At 30.5% G+C, this 18,869-nt stretch overlaps 1 protein-coding gene across 4 annotated transcripts in view; it reads left to right on the top strand.

Moving 5' to 3' along the window:
• LOC129219746 (transcription factor CP2-like protein 1) overlaps positions 1–18,869 on the top strand; it is an 80,823-nt gene that overhangs the window by 39,240 nt on the left and 22,714 nt on the right. For 2 of the 4 annotated variants that reach the window (XM_054854040.1, XM_054854038.1), the window contains exons 9-14: positions 1,595–1,701; positions 4,378–4,524; positions 5,539–5,607; positions 5,758–5,799; positions 10,467–10,597; positions 13,024–13,150. In XM_054854040.1, the coding sequence (XP_054710015.1) occupies positions 1,595–1,701; positions 4,378–4,524; positions 5,539–5,607; positions 5,758–5,799; positions 10,467–10,597; positions 13,024–13,150 (623 nt within the window). Of the gene's footprint in view, positions 1–1,594; positions 1,702–4,377; positions 4,525–5,538; positions 5,608–5,757; positions 5,800–10,466; positions 10,598–13,005; positions 13,151–18,869 lie in introns of all 4 variants that reach the window. The other 2 variants (XM_054854039.1, XM_054854037.1) reach the window with 1 other exon arrangement.

Genomic DNA, 18,869 nt, shown 5'->3' with positions numbered 1-18,869 from the left:
TTAACTTTTGAAGACCATTTTGTACCTCTCGGTTAAAGAGCACTCAGGAAAAGTATTTGTTGATGCACGAATTTTTTTCAAAAATAGCGTGTCTTTTGTAAGAAGTTTCCATAAAAGTATAGAATGTATTGAATTGCCCAAATATGCCTCTTAACAGAAGAAATCAATATTCACTCCCTAACTGAATGTACATTTATAATATAAGCGCAACAATGAACTCAAAATACCAAAGAACTTCTTGTAAAAATCAGGCCAGTCACACCTCTGCACTGCCTTTGAACATTAGAAGCAGAAGCATCATCTTAACACTGAACTTAAGAGTTTGAAGCATTTAACCCATATGAGGAAATTTCTTCTTTAGTTGAAACAAACTTATTCTCCATCTGTTTTTTATTCTAGAAGTTCTGAAAATGATTCATGAATTTCTAAGTTATTACCCTTATAGCCAAAAACATTTGCTCGTGTTTGGACAGGTTTCGAGTTTCATCAACTTTTACTAAAGATCATCTGCAGATTTTTTTTTTCTATTTCATATGATCACTGATTCGCTCGTTATGTAAATTGAATTTCCCGATTTCTTAATATTCTGCACAAAATATTTGGCGGTGCAACCGCCCCCTCTTGCTCCCCCTATTTGCCGCCCCTGTGTATGAGGCACAAAAGATCCTTGATAGGCTATGTCAATGCTTTCCACTTGACCACAACTTTTAGGGACGTCAACCTTTTCGTATGTAACCCGTTCTCCCCTCTCGATGTCAATCACAAGACTCATTGCACACCCAATTGCACACTTGTGAGAAACAAAACGCATTCTTGAAAACATTTTGAAAATTGGAACAGACAGATCAAGAAGGGTACAAATCTTCTGATAAGCAAAGTGTGGATAAGCAATTTAACGGAAACTTGAAAAAAATTTATCGCGCATAAGTGAAAGGTGCATTTTAGGTTTCACATATAAATGAACAAGAGTTTACATTGTTTTCCTATATTGCTCGCCGGGCCCGTGAGAAAAACACATATAACAGAGGTCGGGTATAAGCGAGAGATCACTGTATTCTCATCCTCCCATGAGTGATAGTGTAACCCCACAAATACTACAGAGCAACACTCCCATGAATGAGGCTCTACCACCAAGTAAATGAAAAAATAGCTTTAGAAACACCGTCTCCCTACAAATTTCAATGAGGATAGCAAATTGTCACATGAAATCCTTTCTTTAATTAAAATTTAAAGAAAACATTCTATTTCATTATTTAACATTTCATATAGTTTGTATTTTAAGTGTAAAGTTTTCTGTCACAAAATTGTTAGACAATTTATGTTTCACAAATACTCTATCATGTAAATAATATTTTTATCAACAATGTAAGTGTTTTATATCATTTTAGCCTCTTAATTTTAAGGTGCTTCTGGTATAGAATTGATATTCTACTTCTAATCTTTATTTATATGCACCTTTTGTGTCTTTAACAAGTTTGTTCTCTCATTAAAAAATATTTGTTATTTGATGAAGTAACTAAGTAACTAATTAAGATAATATTTTTGAATAGTTTTAATTCACATTTGTCTAATAAAATGTTTTAAATATTTCCAGATATTCCTTTGTCCTATGGTGTGTATGAAGTTTTGAACGATCCAAACAATATCCACATTTGTGAATTTTTATGGGATCCAACAAATGAAACTGGAGTTTTTATTAGGGTAAATAATATTTTTTTTTTTTTTTGTCATTAAATTCTCAAACTTGAATTTAATGTCATAATCAGTTTCTGTGTTACATCAGAAATAACAAATTTGGTTGATTTGCATAATTTTTTTTCTACTTGTTGTAAGTTTTTATCAAATTATATTTTTCCCCTCTTGTTTCAATTTTTTGCCTTGGAATTTGAATCTGATCAACATTTGTTGCTGAAAGCAGTCATAAACAATGGTTTATTTTAGTCATGTTTTTCTTTCAGGGACAAGCAGTTCTTTGAAGTTCTTTTTTCTCCCCTAATAAAACTTATTTTTGTTTATTTATTTTTTCTAAGACATATAAAAATTATTAATGCAGGGGCAGAGTTATCCAGTGGGGGGGGGGGCGGGTTCCACCAGGAAGCTCAAAAATGAGTGGGCACTTCGTAGTGAATTTTATCTACATAACTATTTTGCTTTTAATGTTATTCCTTTGATAAAAATCTTTATATGATCCTTGTGCATTAAAAATACTAATAATGGATTATTTTCTTGTTTTTTAAAATGAGATCAGAGCTGAATTTAACACTAAGTGGCTTGATAGGCTGACTTGAGATTTTCTTTAATCCACGCTGCAGCCCAAGCGCAGCAAGAAGTGAAGGGGCGTTGTCATGACAATACAGTGACGCCATCACTCCTATCCAATGATAAGAGACCGTTGTTGGCACTTCTTCAGATACAAAACCAAGCAAGCATTTCTCCGCATGGGGAAGCAGAGTTGCCAGATTGGCTTTTTTGGAGCTAAATTCAAGAAATTTGGCCTTTTTTGAAATTGGACGGCTTAAAAAAAAATCACGTCTTTTTTTTTTTTGGATTTTGAAGAATAATTTTAAACAACGTTTGATAAAAGATGAAATGTTTTAGACTGACATTTGTTTTAAGTTCTTCATATCTTTTCAAAAAAATCATTTTATTTTTTTTAACCGTGCTTCATCTTGCTGTTGTCATTTTGATGTCGAATGTTTTTGTCTTAAGTATGGTAATTGGCCATGGCTTTCAGTCGCTAGAGTATCTATTGTTTTAAGATGATCAATAGCGCTATTCTTTATTGCAGAATAATGATATTTGATCTTATTATACAAATACTTTAGAAGGGTTTCCCCCCCCCCCCATAAGTGGTGGCGCAGGCACACCTTCCGAATGAGAACTAATGACTTTAAAGCACTACAAGGTTAAAGTTTCAGTGTCATAGTCAGTGCCACATAGCCCCCCCCCCTCCCCCCTCTTGTTGTTGCTCATGCTTTAGCTATAATTATTAGAAATACATCTTCAGAATATACTCTTTTTTTAAAAAAAATTGCCCAACACGTTTTTAGATTCTGTAATGGAATATTTTACTGTTAATGAACGAAGAGTGGAATTCATTTATAAATGAACTGTTAAATAAAATGCAGTATTTGCTTCTAAAACCTCTAAGCTTGGTGGTATTTTAGCAATTTCTTATAACGCCGTATATTTTCGACCCCAGTTTCAGTCATTATTTGTTTTCTTAACGTTTTGCTAATATGCATTTCTAATGTATTTTTGTAATTAAAGTTTTTGTACTACATATTTGTTTTGCTGCATAAAAAATGTTCTGTTCAACATGACATTTGCTAGAATTAACACACTTGACTCAGAAAACACAGATATACTACAAGCAAATATTATAAAGTATAAGTAATAATATGAAGAAAATTGGAGATTACAACTGCTTGGGCACTCGCTTGAGCTCCCGCACATGCCTGCTGAAAGATCTGCCAAAAATGTATCTTTTGAGGTATAGGAAGGAACAAGGTATAAGGCAGGGGTGGCTGTTCAGAAAATATAAGTATAGCATACCATTAAACCACTCAGACTGCCCAAAATTCAACTGCAAATTTTAAACTCTTTTTTCTCAAAACTACTCTTTTCAATATGGTTGACAAGGTATCTCAACTTCTAGTGCACCGATTTATTTGAAATTTGGTGCTATCAAAATTGTCTCCACGTAGGGGTTTTTGTATTTTTTTTTTAAACTATTTTTAAAAAATTACCTAAATTGAAAAAAAGAGCCAAAATGACGTTTTTTTTTTTTTTTTTCAAAAAGATTCCATTTTGTGCAAAAAAACTTTTTTCCAAATCAAGTACGTTCAGATAATTCTACATCCTTCTTTAATAAGAATCAACCTTAATTTCATGTTTCAGATCAACAGGAGGATTGGAACCTTGTCAACAAGTAGACACCTTTATTTTTTTGAGTCCCCACTTTGCCGGCCTCTACTGCTTTCTATTTTAAACATTTTTCCCTCTGTTATACATTTTTATACTTCTCAAGTATCCATAAAAAAATGATAAGAAGTTTATAGGAAAATTGGTTACTTTTTTTTTTAACGCCCTTAAAATCACCTCAAAATTGAGCCTCTATACAAGAATACCCCCTTAATCTGATTTAATTTGTTTAAGAAATGTATAATTTTAATCAAAAAAATATTTCCGATGTTTTTTGGTGATGTAATGCATGAAATATAATTTCTTTGTAATTTTTAAAATATCAATTTCAAGGTTATTTAAGTTTAAAAGAAAACTGATTTAAATCAAAGAAATTCAATTTGTTTTTCTTTTTAAGAAATCATTAGTTTTTTCACCCTTATTAAGTGTCTTGTATTTATTTCTCAATTTTAGTTAAACTGCATTAGTACAGAATTCACTCCTAAGAAACATGGAGGAGAAAAAGGTGCACCATTTCGAATTCAGATTGAAACCTTCTCTCACTCCGAAAACTACACGCTAAGACTTCATGTGGCATCATGTCAAGTGAAAGTCTTCAAGGTGATTCAACATATTTAAATTTGTTTAAAATATAAATTTTATTTATGCCTTCTTCAATCTAACTTTTCATTTTGTTCAAATATACTGAAACTTTTTTTCATTATAAAGTTTAAAAAAAAAGCTTTAAAATAAACATGAATTTCTGTCTCTCTCTCTCTCTTTTTTTTTTTTTTTTTCTAAATTGAATTCATCATATGTGTTTGTTCAGATTAGTTCTATCCAATTAGACTTCATTTTAACAGATTTTTTTTTCAATTTCAAATGTTTAAACTTTTTAAAATGCTGTTTAATAAAACCTTACACAATAGTTTTCAATATAATTAAGTTTTGCTCTTGCACAAAATTTTGAATTCGTTATGCAGCAATTTTGAACCTTTTTTTTTTTTGTAATCATTCAGTTTTTAATATGATGTATCTTTCTAAAATCTTCAAAGTTTTTATGCATGTTGATATATTAAAATATGCTGAGACATTAAAATATGCTGTGGAATTGAAATAAAGAAGTGGTATCTAAGGTTGTTTGACTACGTTTCTAGTTTTACTCCAATGAGAGGTAATTTATTTACTTCTTAAAAAAAAAAAATAATAATGGGAAAATATAGCTTTGCATTAAATGATTAAGTTCTACATATAAGTTAACATGTATGTTTTTTTTTTTTTTTTTTTTTTTTTTTTTTTTTTTAATTGTTAAATTTTCATGACAAAAAGGATGACAGTTTTGCTTAAAAGAATATCAAACAAATAAATTTTAAAATCTAAAATCGGGAACTTGTTTCAAATCAAAATTGTATGCTGCAGATCACAACTGATGGTATACAATTAGCAGTAAAATAATTATTAACTATAATTTTATTTTAGCATATCACCCTTAATATATTTTACATCAGTCAATATATCATTATTTATTTCAGTCAATTTTCTGAGAGAAATTTATCCAACATTTGCTGCACTCAATTCATTACTTGAATTGCACTTAACTTAGTGTGTAATATTTTTTCAATATTTATTTTACAGCCAAAAGGTGCCGATAGAAAGCACAAAACTGACAGGGAAAAAATGAGTAAAAGGCCACAAATTGAGCAGGTTTGTTGTTTTAATATAGCTGTTTGCATTATTAGACACTTCAAATTAACTTAAAAGCTGTTGCTGATTCTGTATTATTCTTTCTTTAAATGAATATATTAAATGTAAATTCTATGTTGTTCAAATAAATTTTTATGTTTTTTGTTTCAGGACAAGTATAAAACTTCGTATGATTGTACAGTACTTTCTGAGGTATGTAAAAGTGTTTAATGTATGATATTTTGATTTCAGCAATGTTAATCCATTTTGTAATTAAAATGTAATTGTTCTTAGTTATAAAAGTAAGATATGTAACAACCTCAATTAACATAACTAAAGAGGGTAGCTGCTCAAATAACTTTCTTCTATGATCTGATTAACATCTCATGCTATTTTGTTTCTAATTACAGTATATAATTCTGCAACTTCTTAAGGTCAAACAAATTCAAAACTCTTTGTAGGCTACACTGATGTTACTTTTTACATCCCATTTTTAGTATTAAAATACATCAATATACTGCCATTAGTAATTTTTTAAAATATATAAATTGCTCAGTGTGTCTTTATTGTAGGATTTACTGTTGGCCAGTAACATAAAAACCTGGAGTTCGGAAGAACAAAAGTTGGATTATCTAAGGCCAACAGAAATTAAATGACATATGGTTCACCAGAGAGAAAGAATTCTTACACATGTTTAACAAAATAAACAACATATTTTGTTAAACATGTATATTTCATATTGAATCTTTAAACATAAAAAATATTCATCAGAAAGTATTTCATTCAAAACCTAAAGTAATTCAGATTGTAACTCCCCAGTCATTACACAAAGACATCACAGAAAATTTGTCACAGCATAAAATTGTGTTCAAAAATTTAAAAAATCACTTTAAAAAATGTTGTCACTACTTCCTATAAATCAGTCCACACATTTCAACTCCACTATCTACCAGAAAGAACATACAAAAACGCATAGGATTCTTCATATGACTCCTTGTTTAAAACTATTCGCTTATTGCATAGCCAGTTTGAAAACAGACGAAAAATATATGATATTGACATCTAGAAATTCTAAAACAACAAACTTGTTAAGCTCTGGTAAAATCATCAAATCCAACTAACAGAAAACTTGCACGCATTTGAGCAAGGTGAGCAAAAGTAACCCCAGAAAACCTCAAGTCTCAAGCCACCGTCCAAGAGGCATCCAAATACGTGGCGCAAAAAACCAATGTCATTGATAAAACTGGCACACATGACTGATTTAATCTTGTAATTCTGACACTGGTTTTGATGTACATGTAATATTCTAAAGAAAAAAAATGGTGACAATATTCCCTCGTCAAAATAACAGGCTACAGGAACTATATTTAAAAATAAAAAATTCTGGAGTGATTCACGTCTCCACTGTCTTCCACCATGCATGCTCATACTTGTGCGGCAATGATAAAACTGAACAAACTATCCAGAGAGAAGGCAAGATGGCTAAATTGATTTGTGAGCTCTTTTTAAAACATGACTATTTTTTAGTGATTTCAAACTTCATATTGAATCATACATAAGTTTCATTTAACTCTTTTAGGCAGTGACAATTGCTAAAACTCATGGCAACAAAGAAGGCACTGCAGAAAACCCGTTTCCATTTTGTTTCCTTTGATTGGTGGTTGCAGGGCTTCCACTCAGCGCAAGCTACATCCAATCAAAACTAAACAAACTTTGAAACATTGACATTGATTAGTAGATGCCTGAGCTGCATCAGTTCAACACAGAAAAGTCATAAACTGTCAACGCCCGTTAAGCGTCAGCGCTGTCTAGTGGGGCCATGGTTATTTATAACAAAGTTAATACTTTTATTAGAACTTTTTACCTTACTAGGGACTTTCTGCCCTCTGCTTGTTAACACTCACCAACCCCAAAGATTGCTTCGCAATCTTATTTGATTCTTAAAGATTTAAATTGTCAATTAGAAAGGAACAGATTAAAAACGCATTATGAGCTCCCTTTGGAACAAAAAGCACCCTTCCCCGGGTTTCAAAATAATTTGTACTAACTTGCAGATCGATAAGAGCTGAGAGGCTCCTGAGCATTGCAAAACCGCAGTTGTTGTACGTTTGAAAAGTCGCTTTCATATTCGTGGTCTCTAGTAATATATTTTGCTCTTTACTAAAGAATCTTTAGCTCAGGGCTTGAATTGAATTGAGCCAGTGGCAGTTCGTGCCTTGAAAAAGTGAGAGAGCTAGATCATCGGTGCCCCCCCCACCTCCTGTTTTTGAAAAGAAAAGTTTTTTTAACGGTTTTTAAATATTTAAACTTTCTTAAAATAACTGTGTTAAATAAATCAATTTTATTTTATTTTAGAAACAGGACAAGCTAAAAAATATTAAAGTACTAAGTAGATCACAAAAGCTATTAATATCATGTTCATGTCCATGATTGCCGGCAGAGTGGTGCACTTTCACCCCTGCTTTCAAAAAAAAAAAATTTAATGCATCAAATAGGGAAAAACTACAAAATACATCACGAAAATTAATAATCTCACTTTTTTATGTCCAGAATGCTTTTTGGCTCTGCAGCACGCGTCCCTTGCAGCACCACTAAGGGGCTGCAAGGGTGGCACTTTCATCTCCTGGCTTTTCAAAATAAATAAACACATTTTAAAAAGCAAAATTTATCTAATATTTTTAATAGTAATATTATTTTTAATCTTTTAATAACTAATCATTTCAAATGAGTAAAATTCATTTTATTTCAAGCAAGGCCAAATTACAAAAGTGCAAAAATATTGTGACATACGTAAAAATTATAAATTAATTAACTTTAACAAGGATAAAAATACATTTCAGTATTCGCTTTAAAATAAATAAATTAAAAATAGATAAACATAATTTTAAAAAACGGAAAACTGGTAAAAAAAATTCTTAGCATTTTACATGCGGGTTTACCCTTTTGCGTGTGAATCTGCTGGTGCTCATGGACTAGATTCAGAATTTTTATGCAGACAAAGAAAAAAATATCGAACTCTTTTCTTCTAATTATTGATAACTTGTCACATTTGGGGGGAGAGGGGCATAATAGGAAAAAAATCTCGTCAATTTGATTGATTTGATTTGCTCATCAAATCTCTCAATCTTGAAACTTATAGCTTTAAAAACGCAATTTTATACTGTCTTTGGTGATTTTAGGGGGAAGAACGGTACAGGAGACTCTACGGAAATTTGTAGAAATTGAAGCCTTAAAACGCGCTTGCAGGCCATATTTATTAACATTAGGGTAAGGGATGGAGCTCCGGGGCTTCCTCAGTCTTTTTTTTTTTTTGAAAAATAAATCCTCCTCCTCCCTCTAATTTTTTGAAATTGCAGTTCCAGAAACGCAATTGAAGACGAAGTTTGAAGACTTACGGGAAGGGGTTCTGGTACTCTCCTCTGGAGTTGTTTTCAAAATTGAAGTTCTAAAGCTGGTATGAAGGGAAAAAAAATCTTCATACGATCCGCAGATAATGCGATGCAAAAAAATGAAGTTTTGATTTAACATACAATTTTAGCAACTAAATTTAAAATGCAAAGTAATAACTTTTAAGGTAATATTAAAAACTAATATAAAAATAATTTAAAACATAATGATTTGTTCCCCAAATTGTCATTATGGTATGCTAATTATTTGAAGACAAAGTGTCAAGAAAGAAGCAAACGGTCGAATCTTGTGGAAATGAAGTCTTCTTCCTTTACTGTATGTTTTTTATTTTACATAGCCTGAATCGTGTAAGATTTACAGGTAGGGTGAATAATGCTGTAAATATTGAGGTTCAATGCGTTGGTGTTAAGGAAAAAACACACACACCACACACAGATAATCCTCGACAGCGTATAATCCGCACCTCATTAATTTTACACTTTTTTGACAGATAATCCACGGATTATACCCCAAAAAATAGGGTAAAATCCAATTTTTTTTTAAATTTCAAGCATGTACACACACAAAAAAGGGAAAATAAATAGAACAAAATGAATTATTGTCTAAAAAAAGTGAGGGGGGCCCATGCCCTTTCTGGCCCCTCCCATGAACTGCCACTGAGTTGAGCCTAAGATTTTCCATTAAAATTGAAACCCTTCAAATTTGTGAATAAGAAAGAAGAAAAAATAAATCTAAAGGACGTAACTATGGCAACGCCAAGTAAAACATAATAATTTGAATGAAAATTAGATTTTTCGAACTTTATTAAAACTGCTAGTAACTTTTTTCCCTTTGGAGATAAAAGCTAAGTTTTTCGAACATAGGTTGAGTTAGATCTGGAGTAAAAAACGATGCTCTTTCCAGTGGTGTCGAAAAGAAAACTATGGGACAATTCCTTCACTTTTTACTGATAGATTTAATGAAGAAAGTAGTGCCTAAATTTCAGCTAAGCTTAAAAATGTTCAAGCTAAAAACGCAAATAACTCCCGACGTATTTAAGTTAGAGCATTGAAACAAATTGTGTAGAATGCAGAAAATTCTGCCCGTTTTAAGGATATATAATGTTAATATGGGCAAGTAATTTTTCACCCCTTTAATAGGCAATTTATGCGAAATTTGAGCTTAAAAAATTAATTACAAAAAAACTTAATTCGAAATTGAAAAAAAAAAATCCAGGTGCAAACCATTGGGACTCGAAGTAATTTTGTACAAAATTTCAAGGCTGTAGGTGCTAAGGAGACTCATGGACGCAGGCCCGCCACAGACTTCCTTTCAAAATTTTCTTTGACCTTTTTTTTAATATAAAGAGATAATATATAAATTGTAAATACTGAAAAGTAATTTTTTTTCTATATTATGTTTTTTTTCCCTGTTGTTCTATAAACTTTTTTTGTGTACTGTATTTATGCTATGTTTATTTATTTACTTTTTAGTGTCCCCCAGATTCACTTTATATCACTATGCCATCATTGACTCCCACAACTCCTTCCTCACAAACAGCATCAACAAAATCATTTTCACCTAAAATCTCAAGTCCAGAAAGTAAAATTATTCCTTCTCAGTCGTAAGTATGAATAAAGATTTTTTAATTCATTTCTGCAAACCAATGGTCTTCAGCCTTCCTTTATATGATGTTTATATTTGTACTCTTTAATAGAGTATGATTGCTGTATCACCTACTCATGTCCCTTTACACAATATGCTCTTTAATCATTAATACTAAGGAAGTAAACCTATTAAGACTTTATTCAATATGTTTGAACTCATCTGCATGACAGCTTGTGCACTAAAAGTATGCTTGCCAGTGTAGGACATCCTGGCCAGTTTACTTCAGGCCCCAGTAAATGATAAAATTGATTACAGATGACCAGAAAAGTCTGAAAATAATTAACTGAGAAGGATTATTTTGGATAATTACTTTGTCATTTGTAACATTGACACATAAAATTGATTTCAGATTAACTTGTGAAGATTTTTGTGACAAGATTACAACCAAAAAAAAGACTTTCTAAACAAGAAGTTTCGTCTAGAACTAAACGAGCCTACTTTCCCGTATACCCATACTACTTTCTAGTACCTGATGAATATTCTCAAAAATAGCTAAAATCACAAATTGTTTCAAACATATTTTTTTAATATTTTAAGTTGATTTCTAATAATAAAATATTCCTCACTCATCTAAAAAATTAGATGCATAAAAATAAATAAATAAATAAACGAACAAATGAAATAGCAGCACCTTTTAAAAAAAGCAGCTAATACACTTTTTTCCATTAAAAAAATTCTTTAACAGCTTTCAGAACAAAAAAATAATAATTAAAATTAATAAAGCGTATTAAAATAAATACATCATATCAAAAAAAATTGTTTCTTTTTCCCCTGTTGCCAAAAATAATTTTTTAAATGAATTAATGCACTTAGCAAAATAAATTTTCACTGTCAAAAAAAAAATCTTCTGCGCATATCGTTATGTAGAAACATAAATGACTTCGAGTTTATCCACCGAAAACTGAATACCTAAATTAAAACTTTAGCGTGAAAATAAAAACAAGTCATATTAACAATAATTATTTCACAGTTAAAACCATAGCTGTGGAGTCGGAGTCAATCTCATTGTGGGATAAAGGAATCGGAGTTGAATATCCCAGAATCGAAGTCAATCATTTGTCCTGCTGCACAATTACAGCAAAACACTTATTTTCGCATAACATGTGGCATCGAAAAAACATTTTTCAAAAGCTGAACTGAAAATACTGTGTTTTCAACAAGTAATTGTCAAACATTAACAATTTTGAACAGTGAAAAAGAAAACATTATTATTATTTATTTATTTATTTATTATTATTTTTTTAATTTTTAGTTTTAGGATTTTTAATTATTTAAGGAAAAGAATGTCAAGTTTTAGGTCTTCCAAGTTTCAGGATTCCGAAATTGGGGTCTTGTACCATATTACTTTTATGCTCTACACCACAGTATAGCAATAAAATTTATAATGCCTTCGAATAATATTTCACAACTAATGATTGCCATAACAATTTTATTTGTTTTCTACTATACTGATTTTTACTTCCTTTTACGAAAAAGGAAGTATTGTATTCGCAAAAATATTTTCACTCAAAAATCGGCCTTAATTTCCATTTTGCTGAACCCCGAATGAATATTGATTCTTTTTCCGTCCCGATCACAAGTGGATACATGCTTAAGAACATATAGACACCTGAAGAATCCATTTTGACGATCCCCGAATTTATTACAACGAGTTTTCTCGTAACGTCTGTATGTACGTATGTATGTGCTTATGTGTCTCGCATAACTCAAGAACGGTATGTCCTAGAAAGTTGAAATTTGGCACATAGACTCCAAGTGGGGTCTAGTTGTGCACCTTCTCTTTTGATCGCATTCGGATGTTCCAAAGGGGGACTTTCGTACCTTTCTGGGGTAAAATCATTGTTAATTTCAATGTAAACTCAAGCAGTGCTATAATTTGGCAAACACTTGGCAATATATTGCCAAGCTTTTGGTCGTCAAGTTTTGTCGCCAACTTGGCGACGAATTTGGCATTTTTATTTTTATTTTTTTTTAATTTGGTTTCAATTTGGCCATATTTAGGAAGTTAACAATTGAATCACATTAAAACTGCCAATATCGGGAAAATTTATCTGTATAAAATATTTTCTTTGCTTCGGTTCGCAACACACTTGGAATGAAAGTATTTAAAGTGTTTGTTCTCCGAGGCACTATTATCTTTAAATTGGAGTAAAAGGAAGGCATGTGATACACACACATCAGCTCGTTAGTTTTGTTGTTCTTTAAGAAGATATTACATGGCCTACTTCTAGTCAACAAATAAATAAGTACAATTTAAGCAAAAATGATTGAAATAAAACAAAATGTTTATTATTATTAGTTGCAGTTATATTTAAATATTTTTATGGAAACCCACAATTATCAAAATGTTGCTTATCAAAGTAGTTTAATGTATGCTTACAGACGCTGTTCAAGAAATGAAAGACGTAAAAGTGAATCTCTTGATTTATCAGATCATTCCAATCACTCTCGTGAAAAATCTCCATCCATTGAAAGTGTTGAAATACCTGTTACTGTTTCTGTGAAACAGGTCTGTATGTTTTATTGTACTTTACCATTAGATAACTTGAGAAACGTTTTATCTTAACATGCACTTGCAGTTGAACCTTATTAATATGAAATTTTATGAACCAACATTTTTTTTCTTGTTAACTGGTTTATAACATCTGTTGATTCTTCATGCTACATTTAATTTGAGTTATTAATGAGAAGCGTTTCTAAAAATTCACATTTTTGCAAAACATTTCTTACTTTGCTTTGCTGATTTACATGAACTCATGCTGTATCAGCTTTTAAAATAGTATAAAATGTGTTGTTAGACTAATTTTTTTCTTTTTTTTTTTTTTTTTTGAAATTTTAACTTTTAATGCAATTTAGTTTGCTCACAGTGTAGAGAAATTTTATCCCACTTAATTACAAAATCCAGAAATATTTTTCATGCCCCCTCCCCCCTCCCCAATCTATTTTATGAATTCTAGTTATAATTTTAATTCTAATTCTAGTTTATCAAACAAGCAAAGTTTGCTGTTTTTTTTTTTTTTCAAATTTATTTCATTTTTTGTCTAAATATCCGTCATTAGGATGTTGTGCTCAACTTTATTCACATATTATTGTGAAAATTTTTCAAGGAAATACAGTTATTTCAATCAAATTCACATTGTAGTTTTTTCATTCTCTTTCAGAATTACCCTCCTCCTCCTTGCTGAGAATCCCTCATATATAAAACGATTCATAATTGTTTCATGAGTTACTAAATTTTAATCTCATTATATATATATATATATATATATATATATATATATATATATATATATATTGTCTCATCTGATTAAATATTTCTTTTGCTTTACAAATTAATTTGTTGACTTAATGTTTAGTGCAATACTTAATATAATACTGCTATTAAGTTTGGTGGTTCCAAATACTAATTTCATGTTAGCATGGTTTGATTGTATGTGTGCTTTTGCATCTTAAAAAATATTAAATTAACATTTTATTATTTGTAGAACTACATTAACTTGTTTGGTTTTCCATTTAAAATCTGTATTAAGCAAAAAGAGTGCAGAAATGCTTCTACTTAAGATTACTTCATTTTAATTACCAAATGATATATGTGCCTCTACTCACTTTATTTCCCTTGTGTTTATTGCACTTTATTTAATGAACGCATGGTGTTCACACAGTTCAGTTCATACTGCTATGGTTAACACGGAGCTACAAGTAATGGGAGTTCTGATACCATGATAAATTTGGTACCTGAGATTGTACTAAAACTTCTTGAAATTTCATAGTTAAAAAAATTAACTGAAAAGAATTTTTTCTTGGGTTCCATCTACAAAAATTGTCTGTTCTTTAAAAATTGATTATCATAACATAAAGAATATGGCAGTTTTTGAATTTCCTTCATATTCAGAGAAATGCTACTCAGCATTGTGGTGTGCAGAATAAAGTGATGTAAAATCAGTGTATTACTAACTACTGAGAATCCTAAGAAAGGAGATAAAAACTTAGCAGCTGCTTTGAATGTCCTACAGAAACCACATAAATTTAGATGTGTAAAAATAGTAATTAAAATGTCAAGGTTGCTTGTTAAAATTTGGCTCTGTAAGTTTAAATTTTGTTAGTTTTAATTAGTGTTGTTATGTTTGGAGATACTAGAATGATAGAAGCAGAAGTGAAACAGTTTACAAATTAGGTTAAGCATGGATTAGACTTCATCCTTAGGTGCTGTGGTTAGTGTACCAATTACGCAAAAAGATGCTAAAATAGATTGCCTACTTGGAGCTCATGAAAGTTGTCCACTGACCGAACCGACCATTGAGGTGAGAATGGTAGTGGTGTAAGTCGATTTCCAATTTGCTGATTAGACCAGCAGCCCAAGTTTTCTGCTAGAAGAGTACCACTCTCTCCTTGCATGAGTTTGACAGTCCTTGCATGTATGTGACTATTTTTCAGTGAGCCCATCATAACTTTTAGAATGACAGTGGCATACATCATTCGAATTTACTTTCAAACAAGTTATAAGTAAATTTTCTTAAAAGTTTATGCATGATGATGAAATGTCAAACAATCATAGCAGTTTTAAATGTTAAAATATTACCATACTAAAACTTGCAGTATGGCTTAAAACTTAAGGGGCTCTAGGGGGAAAGGAAAATCCCCCCCCCCTCTCCGCTGTGCCTAGTTTTATGATATTCAATTGAAGATGTTCTCTATGTCAAGATTACTTTTGAGAATCAAAGAGATAGAAAATACATATTCAAATAAGAAACCAGTGGAATAAAAACCTAAAATTTGGCTTTAATATGCTGTTTTAAAAAAATCTAGAATTTGACTTTAGTAAGCTGTGTAAAAAAAAAATGGTTATAAGAGCAATTCATTCAAAATCATGATGCAAGTTATCGTGTGTGTGTTTTAAATTGCATTTTAGTACATAATGGTGAATCTCATGTTTAATTTTTTATAAAGTTAGTTTTAAAAATATTTATAAAAAAAAGTATTAAATTTGTAAAAAGCAAGAAATTGATTTTGTTTTTTCGTATTAAAAAGTTTTCTAATTTGACGTTAATGAAAATTTGATTGTTGAAATAAAAAGAAAAAAAAAAATTAAATCTAAAGCTGCAAAAATATTTTTGCTGATAAAAATAATTAACTATTTTATGATAAATTGTTCTGCAGGACTTAAATTTTTAATGTATTTCATTGAAAGTTTGTCTGACTGATCTAATGCTGGTCTACCTTGCAGATCCCTTTTGGGTCTAGTATATACTGTTATTTATAGGTAGTATATACTAGATTTCTGTTCATAAAACTAGAGCTCATTATTTTTAAAAGCTGTTTGCTAATGCTATTTTGAAAGCTTTGTTGCATAATAAAGTGCATTTCAAAAAGATAACAATTTATTTGCCTTTGCTTGAAAAACATAACAATTTATTTGCCTACTTTGACTTTGGATGCAGAAATTTAAAATTAATAATAAAATTTACAATGGATGATGCAAATTTTTCTCATTTTTTTCTATACATTGGTGTGAAAGATTGCATTAATAAATAAAAACAATAAATGCATTTCATTCTGAAATAATTTTTGAAAGTTAATATAATGTTTTACTCACTCATTACTAATACAGTCAAACCTTGTTATTGTGACACCCGGATTTCATGACACTTCGGATGTCACGTCACTTTTTCAAAGTACCGAACTTATGCCATATAATTTTCATGTTAAGTGTCTCCGGATTTTATGACAGTTCTTTGTGTGCAACTTTGGTTATGACGACGCTTCGAGCTGCGCAGACTGGATCAAATATTTCTTTGCAATTGAAAATTTTCAGTAAAATAATGAAGACATCTAGAAAGGTTTGTTGTAGGAATTTCGGACTCTGACTAGAGATTTGACCAGACATGACACCTCGAGAATGGTGGGGGGCGAGTAAATAAGTTCTGAAAGGTACAGGTTTCAGATTTTGACACAATGAGGGACAATAGAAAGGTAGATTGCAATACTGTACGAGGGAAACAGCAAGACAAGAGAAAGACCATAGCTACGTTAAGCTGTAGGGGGTCACAACAAGCTTCTCCCATGATAGAAAAAGAGATAAGGGGTTCCTCATTAGATTGAAAAGGGACACACAACTCTTAGTGGATAAAAGAATTAGAAAGGGTTTTTTCACCTTCGAAAGGTGGGGCTTAGCCGGCAAAATCTAATCAAATTGCGGGCAAAAGTGAAGTGTTTTGAATTGGTTTCTTTCCTGCTGGTAATTTTGTGGAAGAAGGAGTGTGAAAAATGTGATTCAAAAATTTATCAAACATTTTATTGGAAAGTATTGTAGAATTGAAAAAAAAGAAAAAATAATAAGTGAGAAGAGGTTTTTTTTTTTTTTTTTGAATAATTTTTGCTATATTCACCAATAATTCAAATTTACATTAGTTAAGTCTAATTTTATGGTTAACTAATGTTTAATTATGAATTTTTAAAACTATTCCGGTTACGCCGTCGCTTCCAACTATGAGGACACTTTGTTGACAGTCCCAAGAATGTCATGATAACAAGGTTCGACTGTATGTACTGTTCTATGGGGAGAAAAATAGATACATAAATGTTTGATGGCTTGTGGAAGAATTTTTGACATTTGGTTTAAGAACTTGTAATTGTATCTTAAGTAATAAACATGGAAAATATTTTATGTTGAAAATGAATTATTCATGTAGTCTGTAGTTTGCAAAGTTCTCCTATGAAGCCCTAAAATGTGAGATCAAAATTTTAATTGCTCACGTTTTATATTTCACTTCAAAATTCATTGCCAGTGATGCCCAATTCCTCTCAATCTTGTGAGACAACATTTCCTCCACAAATATATTTATTAAAAGATGAAAATAAAATAAATATTGTTTATTTTTTTAGTAACTGTCTTCTATTGACACTAGGAGACACAATAATTGTAAGTGATTCATGATTACTAATATTTAATCTAATAGATTCCCTATATTTACTGCATGTGTAACAAAACAAAAAAGATAAATAGAAAGAAAGAACAAAAGATCCCCCATCCCCGCCCGAAAAGAAAAAAAAATCCGAATATGTTTATTGTGTAGCAAGAAAACAGACAGAATTACAAGCTCATGAGAATTTCTTGTTTTTATATTTCACTTTATCAGTAGTAACAAAATGCAGAAAATTAGTATTTGAATGACAATCCATCATAAATGTGGCACTTCACAAATTAAGCTATAACTATTCAAATTATTTTTCAATCAGAAGTAAAATTTCTATCTTAATTTTTTTTAGTGCTTTTTATCTTTTATGTACTTTTAAAGATTTGAATAAGAAAACCGCTTTATTTCTAGTTTATTAACTAGTTTCTTAAAACACCTGTTGTTATGTATCTTGTTCAAATGAGAGTACAGTATAAATAATCTGAACCTCATCTAACCAAGCAGCCCCTTTTGAACTTATAAGAATTTTTGCCTCTACTATTAATTGTAGAAGTTATTGCATGTGGTTTCTTAGCATGTTAGTTTTTTGCCATGTGCTGTATGAACGTTACTAGTATTCAAGTGTTGTACAAAAAGAAAACTGCTGTGGAACAAATTGACTAAAGACCTTCTTTGATAATGTTCTATTGGAACCTTAAAAATTATTTATTTTTGTATATCTTATATAAAAGAAAGTTTTTTATTGTACTTTCAAGAAATATTTAGTGACATAATAGTAACAAAGGAGAAAACACTGAATTTGCCAAATGAAACAGAGCAAATGAATTTTACTGAATAATAAAATACTATCATTCATATATAGCACATACCTATATTTAGTGAGAAGATATATTATAGACAATTAAAAAAATGTTGTTCTGCACTTGTATCTTCCAAATTGTGGTGTCATTTGAAGAATATTCCGACTAAGAATTTTTTTTTTGTTTGGGGGAGTCACAGTTATGTCCTGTGACCTCCAAATGGGGCGTCGCTGATTTTAGATATGATAAATTAAACTACATGAAGCAAATTATGTAATTTACATTACATGAAGCTAATTATATAATTTGCTTTTATAATTTCTTTTCAAAGCTTAATCATTCAAAACCATTTCCAAGGTTCACTTTAAATGAAGAATGATCACTTAAAGTTTGCGCTGATGAATATGATTAAATTGAAAAACCAAAGTAAATATGGTACACCTTGGTTAAGTTTCTGCATAATTTTGTATTTTAAAATGATTTTTGAAGGTATTTCTTTGCATAAAATTACTCT

This window comes from Uloborus diversus, chromosome 4, assembly GCF_026930045.1.
Source record: "Uloborus diversus isolate 005 chromosome 4, Udiv.v.3.1, whole genome shotgun sequence".
Classification (NCBI taxonomy): Eukaryota; Metazoa; Arthropoda; class Arachnida; order Araneae; family Uloboridae; genus Uloborus; species Uloborus diversus.
Note: the sequence above shows the minus strand (reverse complement) of the source record. Positions and strands in the feature narration are given on the sequence as shown.